An 18,948-nucleotide genomic window follows, 5' to 3' on the forward strand; every position below is an offset into this window, starting at 1 on the left:
GCTTAAAGCAGCGCGTATTAACAACTCACGGATAACCGCCGCAACGATTTTCTTCAGTTTTTCCCACTCGGCACTTGGCAATTTTTGCCATTGTGCTTCGTCGCGGGATTTTTCTTCGGGGTCATTTCATTTTGCGTCCAGCGTCGCAGTGTGAGCTTGTGCTTAAACTTTGTAAGCGTATAAGGGATGTATACGAGTGCGAAACTTTTACCGAAATTGTTTCGTGCTCTTAGCTGTCGCTGGCGTTGCTGGTATTGCTGGCTTAGACGTGTAAGAAGCTGAAAGCTTTGCGGAGAGAAGTACATTTGCATAAAAGCGGCATCACGCGACGAAAATAACACTGCAAAATGAACAACACGATGAAATACTTGCATGCCTTTCGTAATAAAAAGAATATTCGCTACATTACCGAATTTATGAATGAATGAACTTTGTTGAACATTTGATTTTATCTTAATACCATTTTTTTCTTGTTACAGGTGAGTATCCAGACATTTTTCCTTCGACGGGTTTTTCCACCGAGTACATGAAAAGGGTTTTTACTTACACAGTACATATTCATTTTTCAATCCAATATTGACGTATGCAAATCATATTTCTCGGTTATTTTGCGCAACTATACTCCGGTTGTGAGCGTGCGCAAGGTCCGACTTTCTACGAATATGTAAATTGCACTTGATTTTATGGTTTCTGTGCATATATTCGTATGGAACTGGATAAGTTACAAGGGTCCGAAGGCTAAAAACTGGAAAAACTGAATTGAAGTGCGCACAGCTTGGAGTTTATTGAAGTAGTACTTCACCGCGGCGTTTGCTGCTGGTGGCGGTGGTTGAAGAGAGTATCGAGTACATGTGTACTGCTTCTGGGGGGTTGAGGTTGAATGGCGAGGTTTGTTTATGCAAAGGGAAATCGCGAAAATAACGTGCGTTTTTAAGCGAGCTGGTTTTTATGATTTTTCATGCATAAAAATATTCTGTGAAATTGCGGGACGGAAAAACTTATTACAAACAGAAATACTCGCGTAATCACATTTCCAATGCGGGGTTTCATAATGGTAGAAAATTTAAGAGTTGAATTTTAATTAATCTGAGTTGAAAGTATAGAAACATAGAGGATATGTTGACATGGTTTCAGAAATTTAATTTCAATACTTAAAAATGATTTAAACTAACATTTTTATCTTAATTTAATTACTAAATTTAGTATCTTTTAATTTTTTGCAAAATGCAATATTTTTTCTATTAAATAATTCGTACACAGCGACTATTTATGCTTGATATTTATAGTTCGTGTACAGAGTTCTTACATAATCTAAAAATTAAATTTTCATACGAAATGGAAACGGTTTCCACCGTTTTCTTTATGCATTTCAAAATAAAAATTTCGTTCCTTTCCTATTTTGTGTGCGATATGAACATTTTAGTTATTGCGGGGATTCTGTGCACTGGCACTGCGCACGGGTACGTAATTTGCAATTGTAGTTCATGTGTGTTACACTATAGTTAACAGCATCCGTTCCGCTGTTATAGTTGTGCGCTCTCCAAAGGCGAAGGAGGCAAGAGAGCACACACATACACGTACCGCGTACTGAGCACATTATAGTCGCAGAGAGTTGTATAAATTTCACGTAAAACGCTTCCCTGGAGTACACTTTTGCTCTGTATATTATTCCGCATACACCCAAAACTGAAGTGAGCTTAGAGCAACTTTCCGCTGTGCAAATTCATATGAAATTGTAATTTGCATTTAGTGTCGTGTGGAGGACCACCTAATAGGAAATTATTTATGATTATTCATACAAGATGTTTGAAGAAGGTATAAAATAATTTTTTTTAATAATTATTCTCACAGGTGTAGTAGTAGTCATGTAGTTTCACAATACTTTAACATATATTTTACACTATCTACGAGTACTCAGTACTCAAGGTGATAGGTTGTATAAGTTGCGAATCCTTGTTAGATATGTTTTCGCCAAGGTTGTTTTACACTTATACACTTGATAACATCATAATCTACGAGTACGCTTGGGTTTTTTATATTTTTTACATTATACTGTATTGTAGAAGAAAAAAATCGTGCGCAGGTAGACACATCTTCATTGCATAAGCGGAACATTATGCGCGTGTTTTCATTGCAAACATTGTGAAATTAAACTTGTTGAAGTAAAAATATTACAACGAAAAACCTTGGCGGGTGCACGCGATATTATTATTTTTTTTAAATTTTATGCGAGTGAATAATTAACACCGACGGGTATTATTTTTAGCTATTAGGAATGGTTAATGTATGTTATTTTGGTATAAATGGAAATTTTGAAAAGGGACAATATTGGAGTTTCGGTATAAAAGTCGAGCATTTATGAACTCCAAAACGACTGAACCGATTTTGATGAAACTTTCACGGTATCTTAAGATAGGTTTAGTGAGTAATTGTGTGATATTTTGAAGGAAAATTATACTTAAATGATGTTAAATAAGGGATAAAAGTTGATATTATGATTGATAGATGAAATAGTAGCTTTTCTCATTTCTTTGAATAAAAATTGAGAATTTTATTGGGAGAATTGGCATATAATAGCTTCAAGAAACAAGAAACTATTTTTTTATGAAATTTTATTTAAAGTTAGATGTGGAATCAGTTTCTGTCGATGCCTTCAAGGCGAAAAATGTAAAAACTCAAAACAATTAATCTAAAAATAAATAATAAATATTTTAAATGTGAATGGAAATGAATTACGTATTCCAAAACGTAGATAAAAGAAAATAATTAGGTAACCATCGACTCTATTTACTAAAGCCAGTTAATGATATAATTATAGTCCTATATATTCATAATTTTCATTCAATTGAAACTCAGTTGATTATTTTGATTCCATTTAATTCTGAAATATCTATCTATCATACCGTAAATATTAAACATCCATGGCAGTTATGCTGGAATTGAAAGAGGATTTCAGTTTTCGCTGTGCTTTGCATTTTCTAAATGGAACCGCTATCCAATCACAACGATTTGGCGACTATTGAATTCGCATTTACGTAAATTGCATCCCAAAAGTAGTAAAATTTAATTTCTACATTTTGATAAATAGGTAATAATGATAAATTTTATCATGTGGCAAATTAAGTTGTAATGGCATTACCGAAAACCCAATTTCCTGCTAATTACTGCGGTGCCAATTGGCTAAATAAAGTGCACACCGAACTGATTAGAACTATTCAAATGACAGCCGAACAGAAACCGCGAGTGCCAGCGGATGGTGGTCAATAGTGTGTTGTTAATCAGCGCGGCGCATTGCAACCACATTTAAAATTACATTTATCAAACTAGGCGGCTGGCGGGTTTGGTTAATCAGTAATGTCTTTTCACATTGCATTGAGTGACAAATAATTTAGGCATTCGGTGAATGCTCATCGTGACACAACGCAAAGATAATAATTAACTAGTGCCAATTATTTTGTTGTTGAATATAACAACATTCAGCGTGTCCAACTGAATTCACGGAAATCGCTGACGGCTGTTTTCAGTTCGTAGTTTATACAAACACGCATCGTTTGTGTTCAAATTGGGTCGGAGCAATTTTCCGCTTGAAACCACAAATTGGTTGAATGGATCGAGCATTAATGGAATAAAAATTAAGCACGCTCTCTTCTCTTCGATGTTGTAGGGAAACAAGTGGCATCTCTTCTGCTAGTCGTGTAGGAATTATGATCGCACTTGAAATTGCATCCTTTACGGTCAATATTTTCTTGGCGGAAACGCAATATAGCATCAATATAGGAAATTGGAAATCAATTGGAAAAAGGTTTGTGCGGATTGCGGGACGGCGGTGGTCGGCCATTAGCCGTTTGACAAATGGTTCCTGCGTCGCTTCATCGCCCACCAAACGGCTCCAATAACGCATCGGCGCCGGCAGCGGCGACCTCGAAGATTGCGTCTCTGTGGTCGGCGGCACAAAGAAGTTGAGGGGATTGAGTTTTGTGTGTGCGGCACGGTGGGCACATAATCAAAATAAAATAAATATACCTTTCCCTCTTGTACCTTAACGTTTCAAGTTACGATTTTAAGTTTACGCTCGGTCAGTTGAAGTTAAAGTGGCGCACAAAGGATATTTTTGACTTTCAAGGAGAAGAAAGCTTGGAAAAATATTCTTGGAATAAAAATAAAAGTAGTAGGACAATTCTTATATAAATTTTACTCTATGAAATGAAATTTAAAATTTTTATTTTTGACATTTTTGAAATTTTCTTACTTTACCCATGCTAAGTTTATAACAACGCGCTTGTGAACTTAACACAAAGCCTAAAATAAACTTGTTACCTAAATCCCGCGGACCGCAAAGATTAATTCATCACGTCGCCGACCGGCGACAGGCGCACGGGGGTGTGAGGGGCCGCAATCTCGACGCAGTAAATTTAACAGCGCATCCGTGCTGCCATCCACCGCGCACCATTCTCACCACTGGCGGAATTGCCACCGCTCTGCACTTCTCCTTTTCGGCTATGACGCACGTTGAACTGTGCTGCTGAACCCTAGCACCAGCAAGAGCCCACTTTTGCGTCATTCCGGGGCGTATGCGCTTTCGCAACTAACAGATTCAACCGTGGCGCTTGGCACGAGCATCAGCATCGTGAGATTCCTGCACATCCTTAATATTCATTTGAAGTACTCCACGTATCTAGGCGGTGCATGAGAAGGCGCATTGCATTAAATTCGCAGCTTCTCCTAGTGCTGTAATTTTAAGTTTGAATTTTCCGAAAACACTGTTCAGTTTTCTACGGCGCGGGAATGATTGCGATGATGAAGTCGTAGCGCGCGCTCGTGAAGAATTTATGTCGGAGCGGAAAATGCGAAACGGGAACGCGAATAAATGAAGAAATTAAAAGGCGTTACGCAAAACTTCGTTATCGCGACGGCGGCGAGTTCGTGTCGCGTTCCGCCACACTGGTGCGAAAAAGTAATTAAAAAGATTGCTACTGCTGCTACACAACAACAAATTTGTGTTAGAAATCAACCTGGTTACTAAAAAGACAAATAATACTTTTTGATCTTCTTGTGCACAGTTGTGGTTCTATTTATTCCTGCATTTTATTAATCCAAAGAGGAATATGAAAGTGTTCCGCAGTTATCGCCATTATCTCCCGTCACAGATGTTATCCTCACAAGGATACAAAAAACACGCACGCACACATTGTTTTCCCTCATTTTCCTCTCCACTCTTCGCATTCATTCATCTACTAAGTGACTATTCTCTGATACCCTTATGTGTGCCTTGGAGGTACAGCACTCTCATTCATAAACGGCGAATCTCGAATGCAGCGCCCTTGAAAACGCAGTTTCGGAAAAAAGATTCTTAGATATTGCCGCTCGCCACCCCAGCGTGAGTTCCAGCGCGTCCTGTGCGACTTTTGCTCGTGCCTCCTGGCGACGCGCCATCGACGAGATGATACGTGCGTTGACAAGTGTCTCCCCTAAACTTGGGCATTAACTGTTAAGAGCCCTCTTTGCCCTCGACGTCTAAAGATTTATAATATGCAGCATCGGCTGGCATCCTGCACTCATCGCAGTTGTGTTATGATTGAGGGCTAAGGGATGTGAAGGGAGAGTCTGCCTTCCGATTTAACCTCTTCATGGCAACCAAGCGGGTTCTCTTGAGACTTTGCTGGATTATTATTGTAACAATGTCGACATTCGCTTAGCAGAGGACTTCCGACTTTGGAAATTTAAAATCTTGTATTGCATTTATATTTTATATTATATTTCGACTCGTAATAGTAATTTAATCAAAGAGAACAAATTGTTAATGCAGTTGGGATTGAAAGGACATTCTTTGAATTGAAGTGGCCGAAAGTTAATTAAAATTAAATCAAAGTCGAGAGTTGATTTTGCAGGCGATATGAAATTTAATTTAATGTGAAGTTATTTCTGGACGCTTAAATGAAACAAAATTTGTGATTTTAATTAATTTCGCAATTTGGTTGTGTTTTTAGGAACAGTCGTTTTCTGCGTTTCCTTTGTCCTTGATTGTTCTTTGTGCGCTTTTTCACTCTTGAGACTGCTTCATTTTCACAACCTTATATAATGGCTCCACTGAAGACTTGAAGCGTCTTTGAAAACTCTTCTTAAACTTTCCCCAGCAGCGCTAGTGCCTCTTGCGAATGGCAAATGAAATTGTTTCAAATTTTGTCAAGTTTACACATCATTATCAACATGTCTACGACGTTAAACTAGACGTAGTGATGTCTTTGAAGACGTTGTGTCAAAGGTAATGACAACTATACATGTTTACACTGTTGTCTACTGATTGCGAAAGTTGTGTTTGATGTAACTATGTAAATTTCGTATTTATTTTGGAAATTTGTGAATTTTTGTTGCGTGTCTCGATAACATATTTTCAAATTAAAATCATAATGACCTAAATGTTGTTGGAGGCTGTTGGCAGTAACGTAATTATTATCAATTGGCTTTCATTGCCTTCAACATTGACAACATTGTTCAGCGAGTTGTGAAATAACAATTAAAATCAATATTTTCACATTGATAAAGCTGGCTGTTCGCTGGACTATAAATAATTGTAACACAATAGCTTTATGTTGATATAACATTTAGGTAAAATATATTTAATACATGAAGGAAATTCAATAAATTATAATCAAATTTATCTTTCAATCCATTGAAGTTGAATTTTGATAAATCATCACACAGAAATCATGTTTTTATTATTTTTTCGAATTTGTCTACATATTCTACATATATTAGTTATAATATTAACAAATTGGCATTGTATTTATCAGAATTACTTCCGATATTCGCTTAATTCCGACGCGACGCATTGCTGCCGTATTGTTGTTCATAGTTTTAAACCCCGGTGACGCCCGCTCAACATCGAGGCAATATTTTATGAATGGGATTATTGATAAACTCGCAACGCGTAAAACACACACGACAGTTTGAAACGTCCGACAAGGGAACGCGCAAAGCTTGAAAGTTTAGACGGACGGGCGTGATGCATCGCGACACTGCCAGGTATAAATTACGCGCTGCGGATTAGCGCTCGATGAAGCTTCCTCGTTATATATACCTTGCTACTGCGTGCATCATCATGCTGCACCTCACGTATAGACAGGATGAATTCGCGTATTTCGGCAGGCGAGGGTAGGAAAAACGCGCCGATCCATTATTTTCTACCCGGGCCCTTGTTTTCCATACGTAAATAATTTTATATTCAAATGAGTGCTGCCGGAAAAGTAACATCTGCGACGAATTGCTCGATACAAATGCGCGTGACGTAACCGTATCGTGGGACAATTTTGTGAAAGTGTCAAAATGGCTGAAGTTTTAAATGGCGCGCGAATTGTTCGCGACGTGGAAATATCGCTCGCGTTGTGACGGAAGAAATACAGAAAAAAGCATCATCCGTGGAACATTGTAAATTGCCGAGATGTGCGTGTGGGAATTTAAAGAAGAAGAAAAACATGTTTTTACCGAGTTTAAACGGAGGAAGCACGCCGAAGATGAGGCGTATCTGCATAAGTGTGACAGGTCGAAAACAAGCAAAGAAAACGCAATTTTCTTTCGCTTTTACACACTGCACACACGAGTGCTTAAATTTGAGAAAGTATGGAAATTTGAGTGTGAAGTCACGGAAGATGTGTGAAGATTTGTTCTGCCCTCGGCTTTTATTGCCGTCATTATTCTTTTGGTGAGTTAGTGATTAGAGTTAGTGGTGAGTGTCAAAAGTTGGTATTACATAAATATTTAATCTGTGTCGATTTATCCAGATATCAGGCTGTGCAATTAAGTAAGAAAACAAAAATTTGTGTAAATTTAGGAGTAATTTAGTAAATTTCGACATTTTGTGCATGAACAGACTTTAAAATTACTTTCCAGGTCCTAAAATGTTTCAATAATAACGTTGTAGTTTAATTTTTATACTTATTTTTGTTTTGTTGTCGATATTTTACTTATAAGCAAGTTTCAATTCAACACTATAGTTTCTACTTATCTTCTTACCATTTCCGACTTTTGAGCCCCGACAAATTCGCAATCTATTCACTCATTTATTCACGCCTCTCGCTGTATCTCTCATTTGTTAGCACAATTCACCCCCTATTGTTGCGTTATGTTGGCAAGTAGTTATAAAAGTACTTCTGTTATTGTTTCCATCCTCGACTCGGCGCTTCACTCGGCTCACACACAATAACACTGAAGTCGTGATAACTTGATGCCTGAAGTGTAATTCAGTAAATCGCATAACGGATGTGAAAATAACGTAACACGCGGATGAAATGTTTAAATGCGACAGATTGAAAAGTAGCTGTTTATGTAGCTTTTATTTCAGCCAACAGAAATTGAAACATTTATACCATTTGAAAATAAATACGAAAAATTTATTTTACGTTGCGTAATGTGAGAGCCAGTGCTAGAAAAAAATTATGTCATTAAGCTTTGTTAGCGAAGAAGACAAAAGTACATTTAGGGAAGGAAGAAGCAGCACAGTTCCGAGTGAGTCAAAGTTGCTACAGCACGCACATTCGACTAGAATACGAATGAAAATAAATGAAACAACGCGGCTTTATCTGCGGTTGTTAACGGAGGAAGGAAAGATAAAAGATAAAAAGAAGTTGGTTAAGTACGACGTGGATTTTTGCCTGGCCTATATTGTTGCAAAAGTTTTTTTCCGAAAAGTTTTATTAATGTCGCATAGCAGAAGAAATGAAAGTTTTAGACAAAAGTTGCTTATCCTACTGTCACCAAAAATCCTAAATTTTTACAAAATAAAAAACCATGTGTGCTTTGCGTTCACACACATTAATTAGTTTAAAACCTTGAATAAATAACAAAGGGGGTAAATAATCCATCATGCAAACACACAGCGTCCGTGTTGACGAGGGTAAATTTTTAATGAATTTTAATGTCGGACGCGCGCTCGAACGGTAATGATAATAATTTAATTAACGTCATGTTTTTAACGACATTATTATCGATTTTAAGTGCATGGCACACGGGGCGGCGCACTGTTGCGCGTGCACGTCGAAGATTTGTTTGTGTTGCGCAATTGCAGCTTTGTTTGCAACGTGACACGGAATACAAATGATCAAAATGCGGCATCGGAATGATGCGCGATGCGAATTATCCCCCGCGCGCGCGTGCACTTCTCGAACGTGAATATAAATTCGGTTTTAATTAGAAGCCAGTACATTTGTTCGCCAGTCGATGATTACGCAATGGCATTATTAGTGGACATGGAGTTCATGAGGCTGCATCACTCGTGGAATTGATGAGTTAATAACTATGAGAGTATAGGGATTTTGATTCGATGAGGTAGTTAATTAAAGTATATTAGTTGCAACATTTTTGGATAGTAGTAATTAAAGTAAGCTTTCGCCCGCGATTTTAATTTAAATAACTTGTGTAATTAATTAAAAAGTAATATTTTTGTATTTGTACCTATTGTGGGCCGACAGCGCCACCTCTGATTGAATTAGATAACTATAATTATGATGGAATTTTCATACTAATTTCATCCCTTATTTTCCACTTTGAAAGTTATTTTAATGCGACAATAAGTAGCCTATTTTATTTTCCATGGTCTAATATATCTCTATACTAAAATTTATCAAAATTAATTCAATGGTTTGAGCGTGTGCAACAAACAAACTAATATTCACTTATATAATATTAGTCAGAATTTTATATTTAATTTTAGTTTTTCCTTGTTAAGATTTTATTCCAGGGTGTGTGAATTGTCCCCGCTGTTGAATTGCCTTTGTTCGGCGCTCTTCCGTGTCTTTCAGTACTTCAGTACACCGTTTCTAGTGGAATTCCACTCTTCTGCTTTCCAACGCGTCAATTTTTCCTAAATGAGCACCCGCTTCCGCGCTTCTGTTAAATTTATTTCTCACTGACGTAATTCGCGGTTGAGTTGCATTTATTTCGCGTTTTTATTTTTTTTCTCTGTATAATAATAAACGATTCATCACTTTTATTATATTTTTATTCCCGAAAATATTTGCTGTATTATCAAATAAAGCTGTTGCGAAATCACGACGTGATGGACTGGATCTAGATGTGGAGTCGTAGACAAAAGTATATTTCATGCATATTATGTACTTTCGACCCTAAGCCATCTTTATCCCGGCTACAACGGCGACTCCTAATCTAGTTTCAGTTTCGCCGTTTTGACAGTAATGTATCGCGTCGATTTTTCACATCCGCATGAACTTTTCTTCCGGCCAGCGAGACGTCGCATCTAGTTACACAGTGCACAAAGCTTTCCTGCGGAGTTTTTGTGTTCGGTGGAGGCGCCGGGAATGGTGAATTGGGAATATATGTGCTTGCAACTTCAAACTTGCAGTTTCTCCAACTCGTGTGAGCGACTGCATTCGCTTTTCTTTCTTTCTTCGCTTCCTCGTGGAAGTAGAGCTGGATGAATTCCTGATTCGTAGTGTAGTCGGTCGTTCCTTTCGTGTTTTGGCAGTTTTGTTCATGCCCTGTTTGAGTTGCCTCCACTTGTCAGTTTCAACTGCGTTCGATACCTTTGGGAATTTTTTCCTCGTCGATTGCTTGCGCTTCGCTGCAGTTTTGCATGTTTTTTCTCTGCGAGTAGTTTCGGAGGTTCATTCACACGAGGGTATACACTCGATTAGATTAGATTATTCTTTGTTTGTTCACGCAGCACAAGCTTTGTAACGTAAAGTATTAGAGACGAATGTCGACTCATGTTGGATGTAATGAAGAGGGGCAACAAGGCACCAGAAAGTTTTTGTGAATTATAAATAAGGTTTCGATGCGGAACTCTTGTAATATGTAGGAGTTTATGAAGTGATGCGATATATTTTTCTGAAGCTAGTAATTTTTATTCACTTGTTCTTCTAAAATAATCTAAAATTAAGATTTCTTATAATTTTATCTTGATTTTTGGCCTCTGGACCTCTGTCTCCTATAAAATTTTAAAATGTCACATAATTTGCACTCAACTTAAATTGAAATATTCATGATGGTAATCAAACAAACTAAATTATTACGCCGCGAAAGACGCAGTCATCAAAAAGTTTCCAGCCTAAATTATAAAAGATTATGATGGACATTTTAAACCCGGAAAGGAGAAGAGTCATCGGAGTTCTTGAGGTTTTTGGCATTTTCTCATTACGCCGTAACCCCTTTAACGCAATTAAGGATTAAGCCGATCTTGCTGCAAAAGAGGGGAGCCGGAAAAGATTGGCTCCAAATTGACAATATTCATTATTTACCAACACTCGCCGAGCGCACAGTTTGTCAATGTGACCGAAAATGTCAAGCCTGGGTGCATCCTGCACAGATTGTGCTTTAAATTATTAATTTTCCTATTTTATCATTATACACCTAGCGATGTAGAATAAATTTATTCCAATCATCTTAAAATGCGAATTGGATGTTTTTGAATCACAGATTATCTGGAACTGTATAAATTATTAAGTAATCCAAGATGTGATGCTTCCGGCGAGGTGACATCGTGACACAATGAAGCCGTTATGTTAAATAACCGAAAACAAGAAGACATTTTGATGCCAGCGGGTCGCACGCGCCAATGTTAATAAAATACGGGAAATTGGTAGAAATGGAGCGAAAAAAAAAGCAATAAAACGAAATAGGAAATACAAACTTCCCGAAACAGGAAGAAAAACACGCGCACGCAATGAACGAAAACGTAGGAAATTAAAATTTATTTCATTTGTTCACAACGGAGTGCTTTGCTCAAATACCTCCTACATTTTTAACGTGTGCTATATACTCGTATATTCCACCATTCAATCTGCACAGGATAGAAGTTTAGATTTAACTAATCTATCTAGCGTAAACGACCTCAACGAAAAGAAGTGGATCCAAAACAGATTCAAATCAAAGTTTTATCGGCGTTCTTCCAGACACTGGGCATACATATATGCAGTAGTGGAAAGTCATTGAATACAAAAAGCGTTGCGGGCTCGTTTCCGGCTTTATTTGGGGAACAACGCGAACAAAACGTTGCAGCACAACGTTCTCACTGGGAGCGGTTTGCATGGAGCGATAAAGCTAATCCATTCGCTGGGTTTATCTACCAACAACAAGAACTTCTCGTTGAACCTAAACAACTGAATTTATATGTTTGCGCGTGCCCTACAAAACGCTCCCGGCTTGCGGAAATATATATGGTGCACGGAGTGTTAACCTTGCATACTGCATGTTTCGGATGTTATCTCAAATATTGCCGTATTAAAAAAGAGGAAAAAACGGTGACATGATTATTTTGGCGATAAATTATTTATGTGGGAGTTTGTTACATTCCACTGCTTCTAAATTGGCAGATATGGTTCGTTCGTGTTTTATGTTTCAATATACCGCAGCATCCCATGTTGGATACTTTGTACCTCATCCCAAACGTTTTCATGTCTCTGCACGTCCCACCTACACATGCTGCATCATACATGATACGACATCGTTATTCGACTTCTCTCCGGGTTGTTGGTCTCTCTGCTGTGGTCGTTTGGACGCTCACCCGAATTGTAAAAAATCCAACGTATTCGTTTGGACTGCTGGTGAATACTGTGCGCGCCGCTCTTGTTTCCTCTTCTTTGCTTGCCTGCCCGGGCGCAGGACGACGGCGGTGGTCTGTAAAATGCGTTGCCGCCGCCGCCTCGCCTTCACGTGACCTACATTCGAGGGCGCGGGAAGCGATTCCAGGGCGCCACTCCGATCCACGGCGGCGGCACTCCACTGCTGGCTGAGGACTGTGACCCTGATATCGATCCCGCGCGCACTCTTGTTGTGCCGCCCCGCACGCCCAGCTCAACAAACCGCTCCACTTCTCTACTTCACTTCAGCAGCTTGAATTTTGATCTCGAACTCAATTCACCCGAGTTGGCGACGACCAGAATGTTGTGGAGAGCTCGGATGACCGCAATGGCATTATTATCATCACGTTGTGCAGCAGACGGATGAAATCATTTCTAATTTACATGTTGTTTTAATTTTGTGATGAGTAACATTTTATGTTTATGTATTAATGTGGGCGTTAAATAATATGATTCTCTGACTCATCGCTCATATGAATGAATGCATAATGAGTGAATAAGTTATGATGCTGCAATTTCATTATAAAATTCAATTCATATTTGAATAGCTCGAGTGCAGTCTAACTCGGCGTGAGTAATGTTTACTGCATTTTCTCTATACGAGTATTGCATGCTTCTTGGAAAATGTGCAATTTCTATGATTTATACTTCAATCACCACAATTTTGCCGCCAAGAAAAATTTATTTTTTATTTTTTGTTGAATTCTCACTATTTGTCATGATTATCGGGATCATTGGTACATGTTGACAGCTGTTATTATGTGCGATACCCTCTCGAAAGGTCCGAATTGCAATTGACACACATTCTGTGATGATGTCCATTGTAGAATTCACCGTTTCGGTTCGCAGAGTGTTGATGATGTAGAATGGGATTGCGCCGTCCGATCTCGACTAAACGGTGACGACAAAAGGGGAGCGGGCGCAGCGGGTCGAAATTCCTGGGTCGGTTCGCCTGGTTTGCTCCCTTATCTCGGAACCGTCATCGTTTTATTACGATCCAGTTCTGCGACCGACAGTGCGGCGTCGGTGTCTGCGTCTGCTTCAACTTCGGTTGCGTTCCGAACATAACGCCAATTGGCAATTATGTAACGCCGGCGCGGTGTAATGTAAATGAACGGAAGCGCCGGAAACGGCCTAGACGCTGGCGCTGAATGTGAACCCTGAAATTCGGGTTGCGCCCGCACCCGAAACGAGCCCGCAAACGGGACTGAGTAGAAATTCAGCCAAGTCGTAACTCCTCATGAATACTAATATTAACTGCGTTGGAAATTATAGGGGTTAATAGTATCATGGCATCTGTAATCAGGCTTTTTAGTGAAACTAGGAGATTGATAACAAAGTCGCATTTTGACAAATTGGGTTATTCAATCGAATTATACCAGATTCAGGTTTCTAATGCTTTCTTGCGGTTCAGTTTACTACCTCTGCGGACGCCTGGATGTCTGTTCCCATCGACTTTTGTACACTTTGCGTTTTATCGACCGCTATTCACTCCCGGGAACAAATTCTCCCACGCAGAACTTACATTATCAGCAGAAAACAAAAATAACACCCCGAACGCGAATTGAAGCGTTGGCAATGCTGCGCGCATCGCAGATCAACGGCATATATAAAAATAGATGAAGGTCAAAAGGACGAACGACCAACATCGCAATACGAAATTCGCATTACGCAATTCCAGCGGGAACTCTCATAAAACGAAGTAAACCAAGCACAAAAAACAGCCAACAAAATGATTGATTAACTTCGTTTCGACTTGTTTTTCATGAGCTTTTGCATGAGCTTTACTTATTTTATTTTGCTGATTTAACATTGGCTTTTATGACATGTAATAATATTTGTTTATTTTGTTACAGCCGTCTCGAAGGAAGAGCAGGATGAGCGAAAGCTACACTACAACGGCTACAGTGACGAATTCCTAGATAGGTTAGAACCCAACGGAAATATTCCAGCAGGTCAGTGTTTATCAACTTTAGTTTTTGATTTTTTATCCGAGGTAATATTATAAATGCGTCTGGGAGATTGTTTGTATGTTTGTTACGCTCTTACGCGGAAACCACTGAACTAATTTTGATAAATTTTGGTATAGAGATATTTCAGACTAAGGAAAATAAAATAGGATAGTTTTTGTTGCATAAATATAACTTGAAGGGTGTAGAATAAGGGATGAAAGTTGAAATGATAATTCCGATTGCGATAGAGCAAAACTGCATTATTAGCTTTTCTCATTTCTTTAAAATATAAAGGAATATCTTATTCCTGGAATCAACACTTAATACTTTGTCATATGAGCACGAAAGCAATAAGTAAACTATTTATTTTATTAAAATCTAAGCGGACAAAAGCAAGAATTTAATAAAATTAAAATTGCAAATGGAATTGTATGACGTCAGCACTGGACTTCATATACCTATAGTAAATGATGTTCATGTTGGCTAAAATTAATACACGCCTGGAAGGATAATTGGGGCGTGCACGACGCACCGACGTACGGTTAATGATTAATTAACGCGCAGAAATAGGCGTCATGGAAAGAGGCATACGAATCATCAAAGCGCGGTGTTCGAAGCAAATTCTATCTTAGTATCTGCAGAATATATTTCGTATTTTAATTCATGAATAATGACGGGCGTCTGATTTAATTAACGATGAAGGATTCACATTTATACCCGGCGTTCGCCAAAGTAAATCCACTAATAAACTCAACTTTTAGCCTAGTTGCAGTTTTTGTTTTGAGCACTTGATTTATATACAGCGAAATATATGAGTTTATTACCGGCTGTGTTTTATGGTTTCTGGTGGATTTGATGGGTTTTTAATGCGCGATATACTTTGGATTATATTAATTGATTGCTGATCCCCTTGTAGATATCATCCTTCCTGCTTGCATCATAGAGTTTGTTTTGCTGCCTGGTTTGGTGTACGCGAATTGCGTGCGTGGAATCGAAGCTGACTGAGATACGGACGCGCGGTGTAATTGATGTGGGTCACGTTTTGCCATCAACCATTTCGGCGCGGCGCAATCCGTCCGTGGTTGTTGCCGGCACGCCTGCCGCCACCGCGCTCTGTTGTTTATGCGATCGGGTTTCGTGGTTTTGATTCTATCACAATGCCTATTATTCATGTCCTGTGTTATGGTGACTCACTGAAATTCTATGATAATTAGCGCGGGTTTCGTTTCTGATAACAGGACACAGGATTTTCAAGGATAATTAGTGACAGTTTATAAATGTATCCCAATATTCTAATTTTTGTATAGTTATAACCATTATCGTTTATCAAATTAAGTATAACTTACAATGTGTATGTGTTAATTATCCTTCGGGGGTATAATTAGTACGATCGTTAGCTGTACTCCAGAAATAACCCTTGATGAATGTGATCAAACTCATTTGTTCTCGATTCCCGACTACCTGCCGACCGAACTCGAATTTCCCCTCACATCCTGCACAAACAATAGATTTCGTTAACTCTGTATCGCGTTGAGTTTTTTTAATGCTCGCACATTGGTAGAAGAAAGGAGAAACTAATTAACCGCGCCAGAGCCACAACATCCGTCCACATCGCATAACAAATGCTTGTCCGCCGGAGTCCTGGCGCCAGCCGACGTAATTCATAATGCACGCCGAGGACCTCTTAGTCCTTTGTGACGCGTATGCCTAGACATTAATCTAGATGACGTGTTGTGCGCCCGCTATACATCATTTAAAAGGGAAAGTCTACGCTTACTAACCAACTAAGTAGCAACAGCGTGTCTGCCACTCTTCTCATATGATACTCATGTACCTAGATCCTGGAAATGTGTGTGCGTGTGAGTGTTAGGTGGATGCGTTAACCGGAAGCAGCGCAATTTAGTCGCATAACGCTTCGGGCTTTAAATATCATTACATGCCTGTTACCTGGAGGGTCTATGACTGATTGCCGAGTGGAGGCGCGAAAATTTGCCGAATTTCACGCCGTCGCGACGAGGAACATATTTCGGTAATTAATTTCTGTCGCCGGCGATGGCATGCAGTCGGGTTGGAAGTGTCAAAAGTACGAGAGGTGAATAATTTCACTAGCAAAACTATCGTAGCGTGCTGGTTGAACATGGAAAAAGTGACACAGGTAAATGGAAATTATACAGAGTGTCTGGTGTCGTGTGTGATAAATCAAACTTTGCGAATTTGTCACACTGAATTATTTTCGGATATAAAATGGGATAAAAATAACCCATATCAAGTGAGTTTCTTTTCCTTCTTCTGCTTACAAAATACACCATTTGTAACTGTCTTCCAGGCGCGCATTGTTTTTTCATCCTTAGTTCTATTCCTGTAATTTCTATTTCAGCACTGACTGTCACATTGTATTTTCGTTGCCGGCGACTTTCTCTTCGCCAAGTTCAGACGTCTTATTTCCTTAATCTATCATCTTCTGAAGCACCTGTAGGATACGCTGGTGGTTTGTGGTTTGTTTACTTCAGTTAGTACAAATCAATTTTGACTTTTTCCAACTTTTGCTCTTTGTAGGGACATGAAAAGACAAGGGACAATTATTCACTACCTGATGACCTGTCAAACAAAATCTAATACTATTACTACATGGACAAAACTTGCGGTAGTTGTAAGCGTCGTTCTTCTTGTTTTCTTTTTAAGTAGCATCGTAATCCTTTGTTACATGGGGGGATGGAACACAACAAGCGCAATGCCGAGACTCTTGACATATTTATGAAGCATGCAGGGAATCTACGCGAAAGCCTTGAAAAACATTCCGCGCAAGTTTTCATTGGAAATTATCCTTGAAGAGTTTTATCCTTGACATTCGCATTCTTTCATCTTTGTGATATTAATTTTTTTTTGTTCTTGAACTAAACTTTTGCATGCTTTGATGTCTTCCGTTTGGGCGTTTATGTGGTCGTCACAATTAAATTGCTTTCGCCCCCGTGCCTTTATAATTACGCGTTGAATGGGTTCGCACTTAGTCTGAAGCTTAGTTGCCCTCATACCACACGCACCGCATGACCCGGCGCCTCCACCACATTAAGGCGAACGCATCGGGATGTGTTTGTCTAGCCACTCTAGCCGAAACTCTGCAAGCTTCTGATGCGCATCGCATCAACTAGACTCAACTTTAACTTCGATCGAGGCTCAACGCCTTGAAGTTTCCGCGCGCAACCCCCAACGCGTTTGCAGTGCGTTTATTTACTCGTGCATGCACGGGACTTAATAGTTACGACCGAACGCAGTGATAAGAAAACGCGATAAGCCGCCTCCGCCGCCGCACGTACGCACACTTGGGTATATACCTATGGGCTTGCGGCCGCCCTCTCAAAGAGATGTGCAGCCAAACGTAAATTAATTTGCACCCCTTTTGCCTCTTTACGTTTAATATTAATTACACTGGGTGTTAAAACATTAAATTTTCTATGATTTATATTATTTTATATTTAAATTTATGTTATAATTCGGATAATTTTCTTTGTTCGCAATTAAATTGCATAACATTGTTCCATCTTGAGATTTCTACGACTTACTCATCCATTTATCAACCCTTAATCGTCCAGGTTGTGACCCATGTTGATTGTTGCACCGCGGTAATGTTGGTGTGTGCGGTCGTCCTCGCAGGGGTGCTTTGTGTGCGATTTTATCCCGAAATCCTGTGACGATATAAATCAAATTGCGAGAGGCCGTTTGCGTCCGCAACCCACCGTGCTTTATTCGGCGCGCTTGTTTAAAATTACTAAACTAATGCTTTCGACTAACGGCGCTGGCGTGGCTCTGTAACAATAGATGAAAAATAATTGCGGAAAAAATGCGCTCGTTTAAATACGACGCACAATGTGAAAACATGCAAAAACGCCGGCCGGAAAGTCGACAAACACGGGATGGAGGCGGAAGGGCGGTGCGCTAACGTAATATAAAACATGCAATTTGTTGTCTAGTACAGACAGCGTTGTGGAAATTTTTTATGTTTAAATTTACATCGAATAAAAAAGCGAGCGGAAAAAATGTAATGGGGGTTGGGCATCGGAAGAGAATTGTAACACTTTTAGTAATAATTTGTTTTTGGGGAACATGGGTCGTTGTGTTGTGGAACTCGTTATTTTCTGTTAAATTTATCAGTGTTATTTGATAGGAGTTGTGGATGAAAATGATTTTAATTGAATTTAATTCGAACCAACTAAAATATTTGTTGTTTTGCATTTTATTCTGTTAAAGTATGTAATTAATTTAACTTCATTTAGTCATTTTTTGCATTTTTATTCAAAAAAATTTAAATGAATTTATATTTAAATTAACATTAATAGAAAAACTAATTTAATTTTTTATATATATTTTGCTGGTGTATTTTTTTCTTGTTTTCTTTTTCTACATTAAAA

The 18,948-nt window shown here is 38.8% G+C and overlaps 1 protein-coding gene across 1 annotated transcript in view; it reads left to right on the plus strand.

Annotated features, from left to right (window-relative positions):
• LOC135802248 (cyclin-dependent kinase 14-like) overlaps window positions 1-18,948 on the plus strand; it is an 88,991-nt gene that overhangs the window by 59,698 nt on the left and 10,345 nt on the right. The window contains 1 exon segment of the mRNA XM_065315798.1: window positions 14,447-14,545. Within this exon segment, the coding sequence (XP_065171870.1) occupies window positions 14,447-14,545 (99 nt within the window).

This window comes from Atheta coriaria, unplaced genomic scaffold (assembly GCF_025399875.1).
Source record: "Atheta coriaria isolate IRGN ID8LTWV9N9 unplaced genomic scaffold, Caltech_Dcor_3.1 hic_scaffold_16_pilon, whole genome shotgun sequence".
Taxonomy (NCBI): Eukaryota; Metazoa; Arthropoda; class Insecta; order Coleoptera; family Staphylinidae; genus Dalotia; species Dalotia coriaria.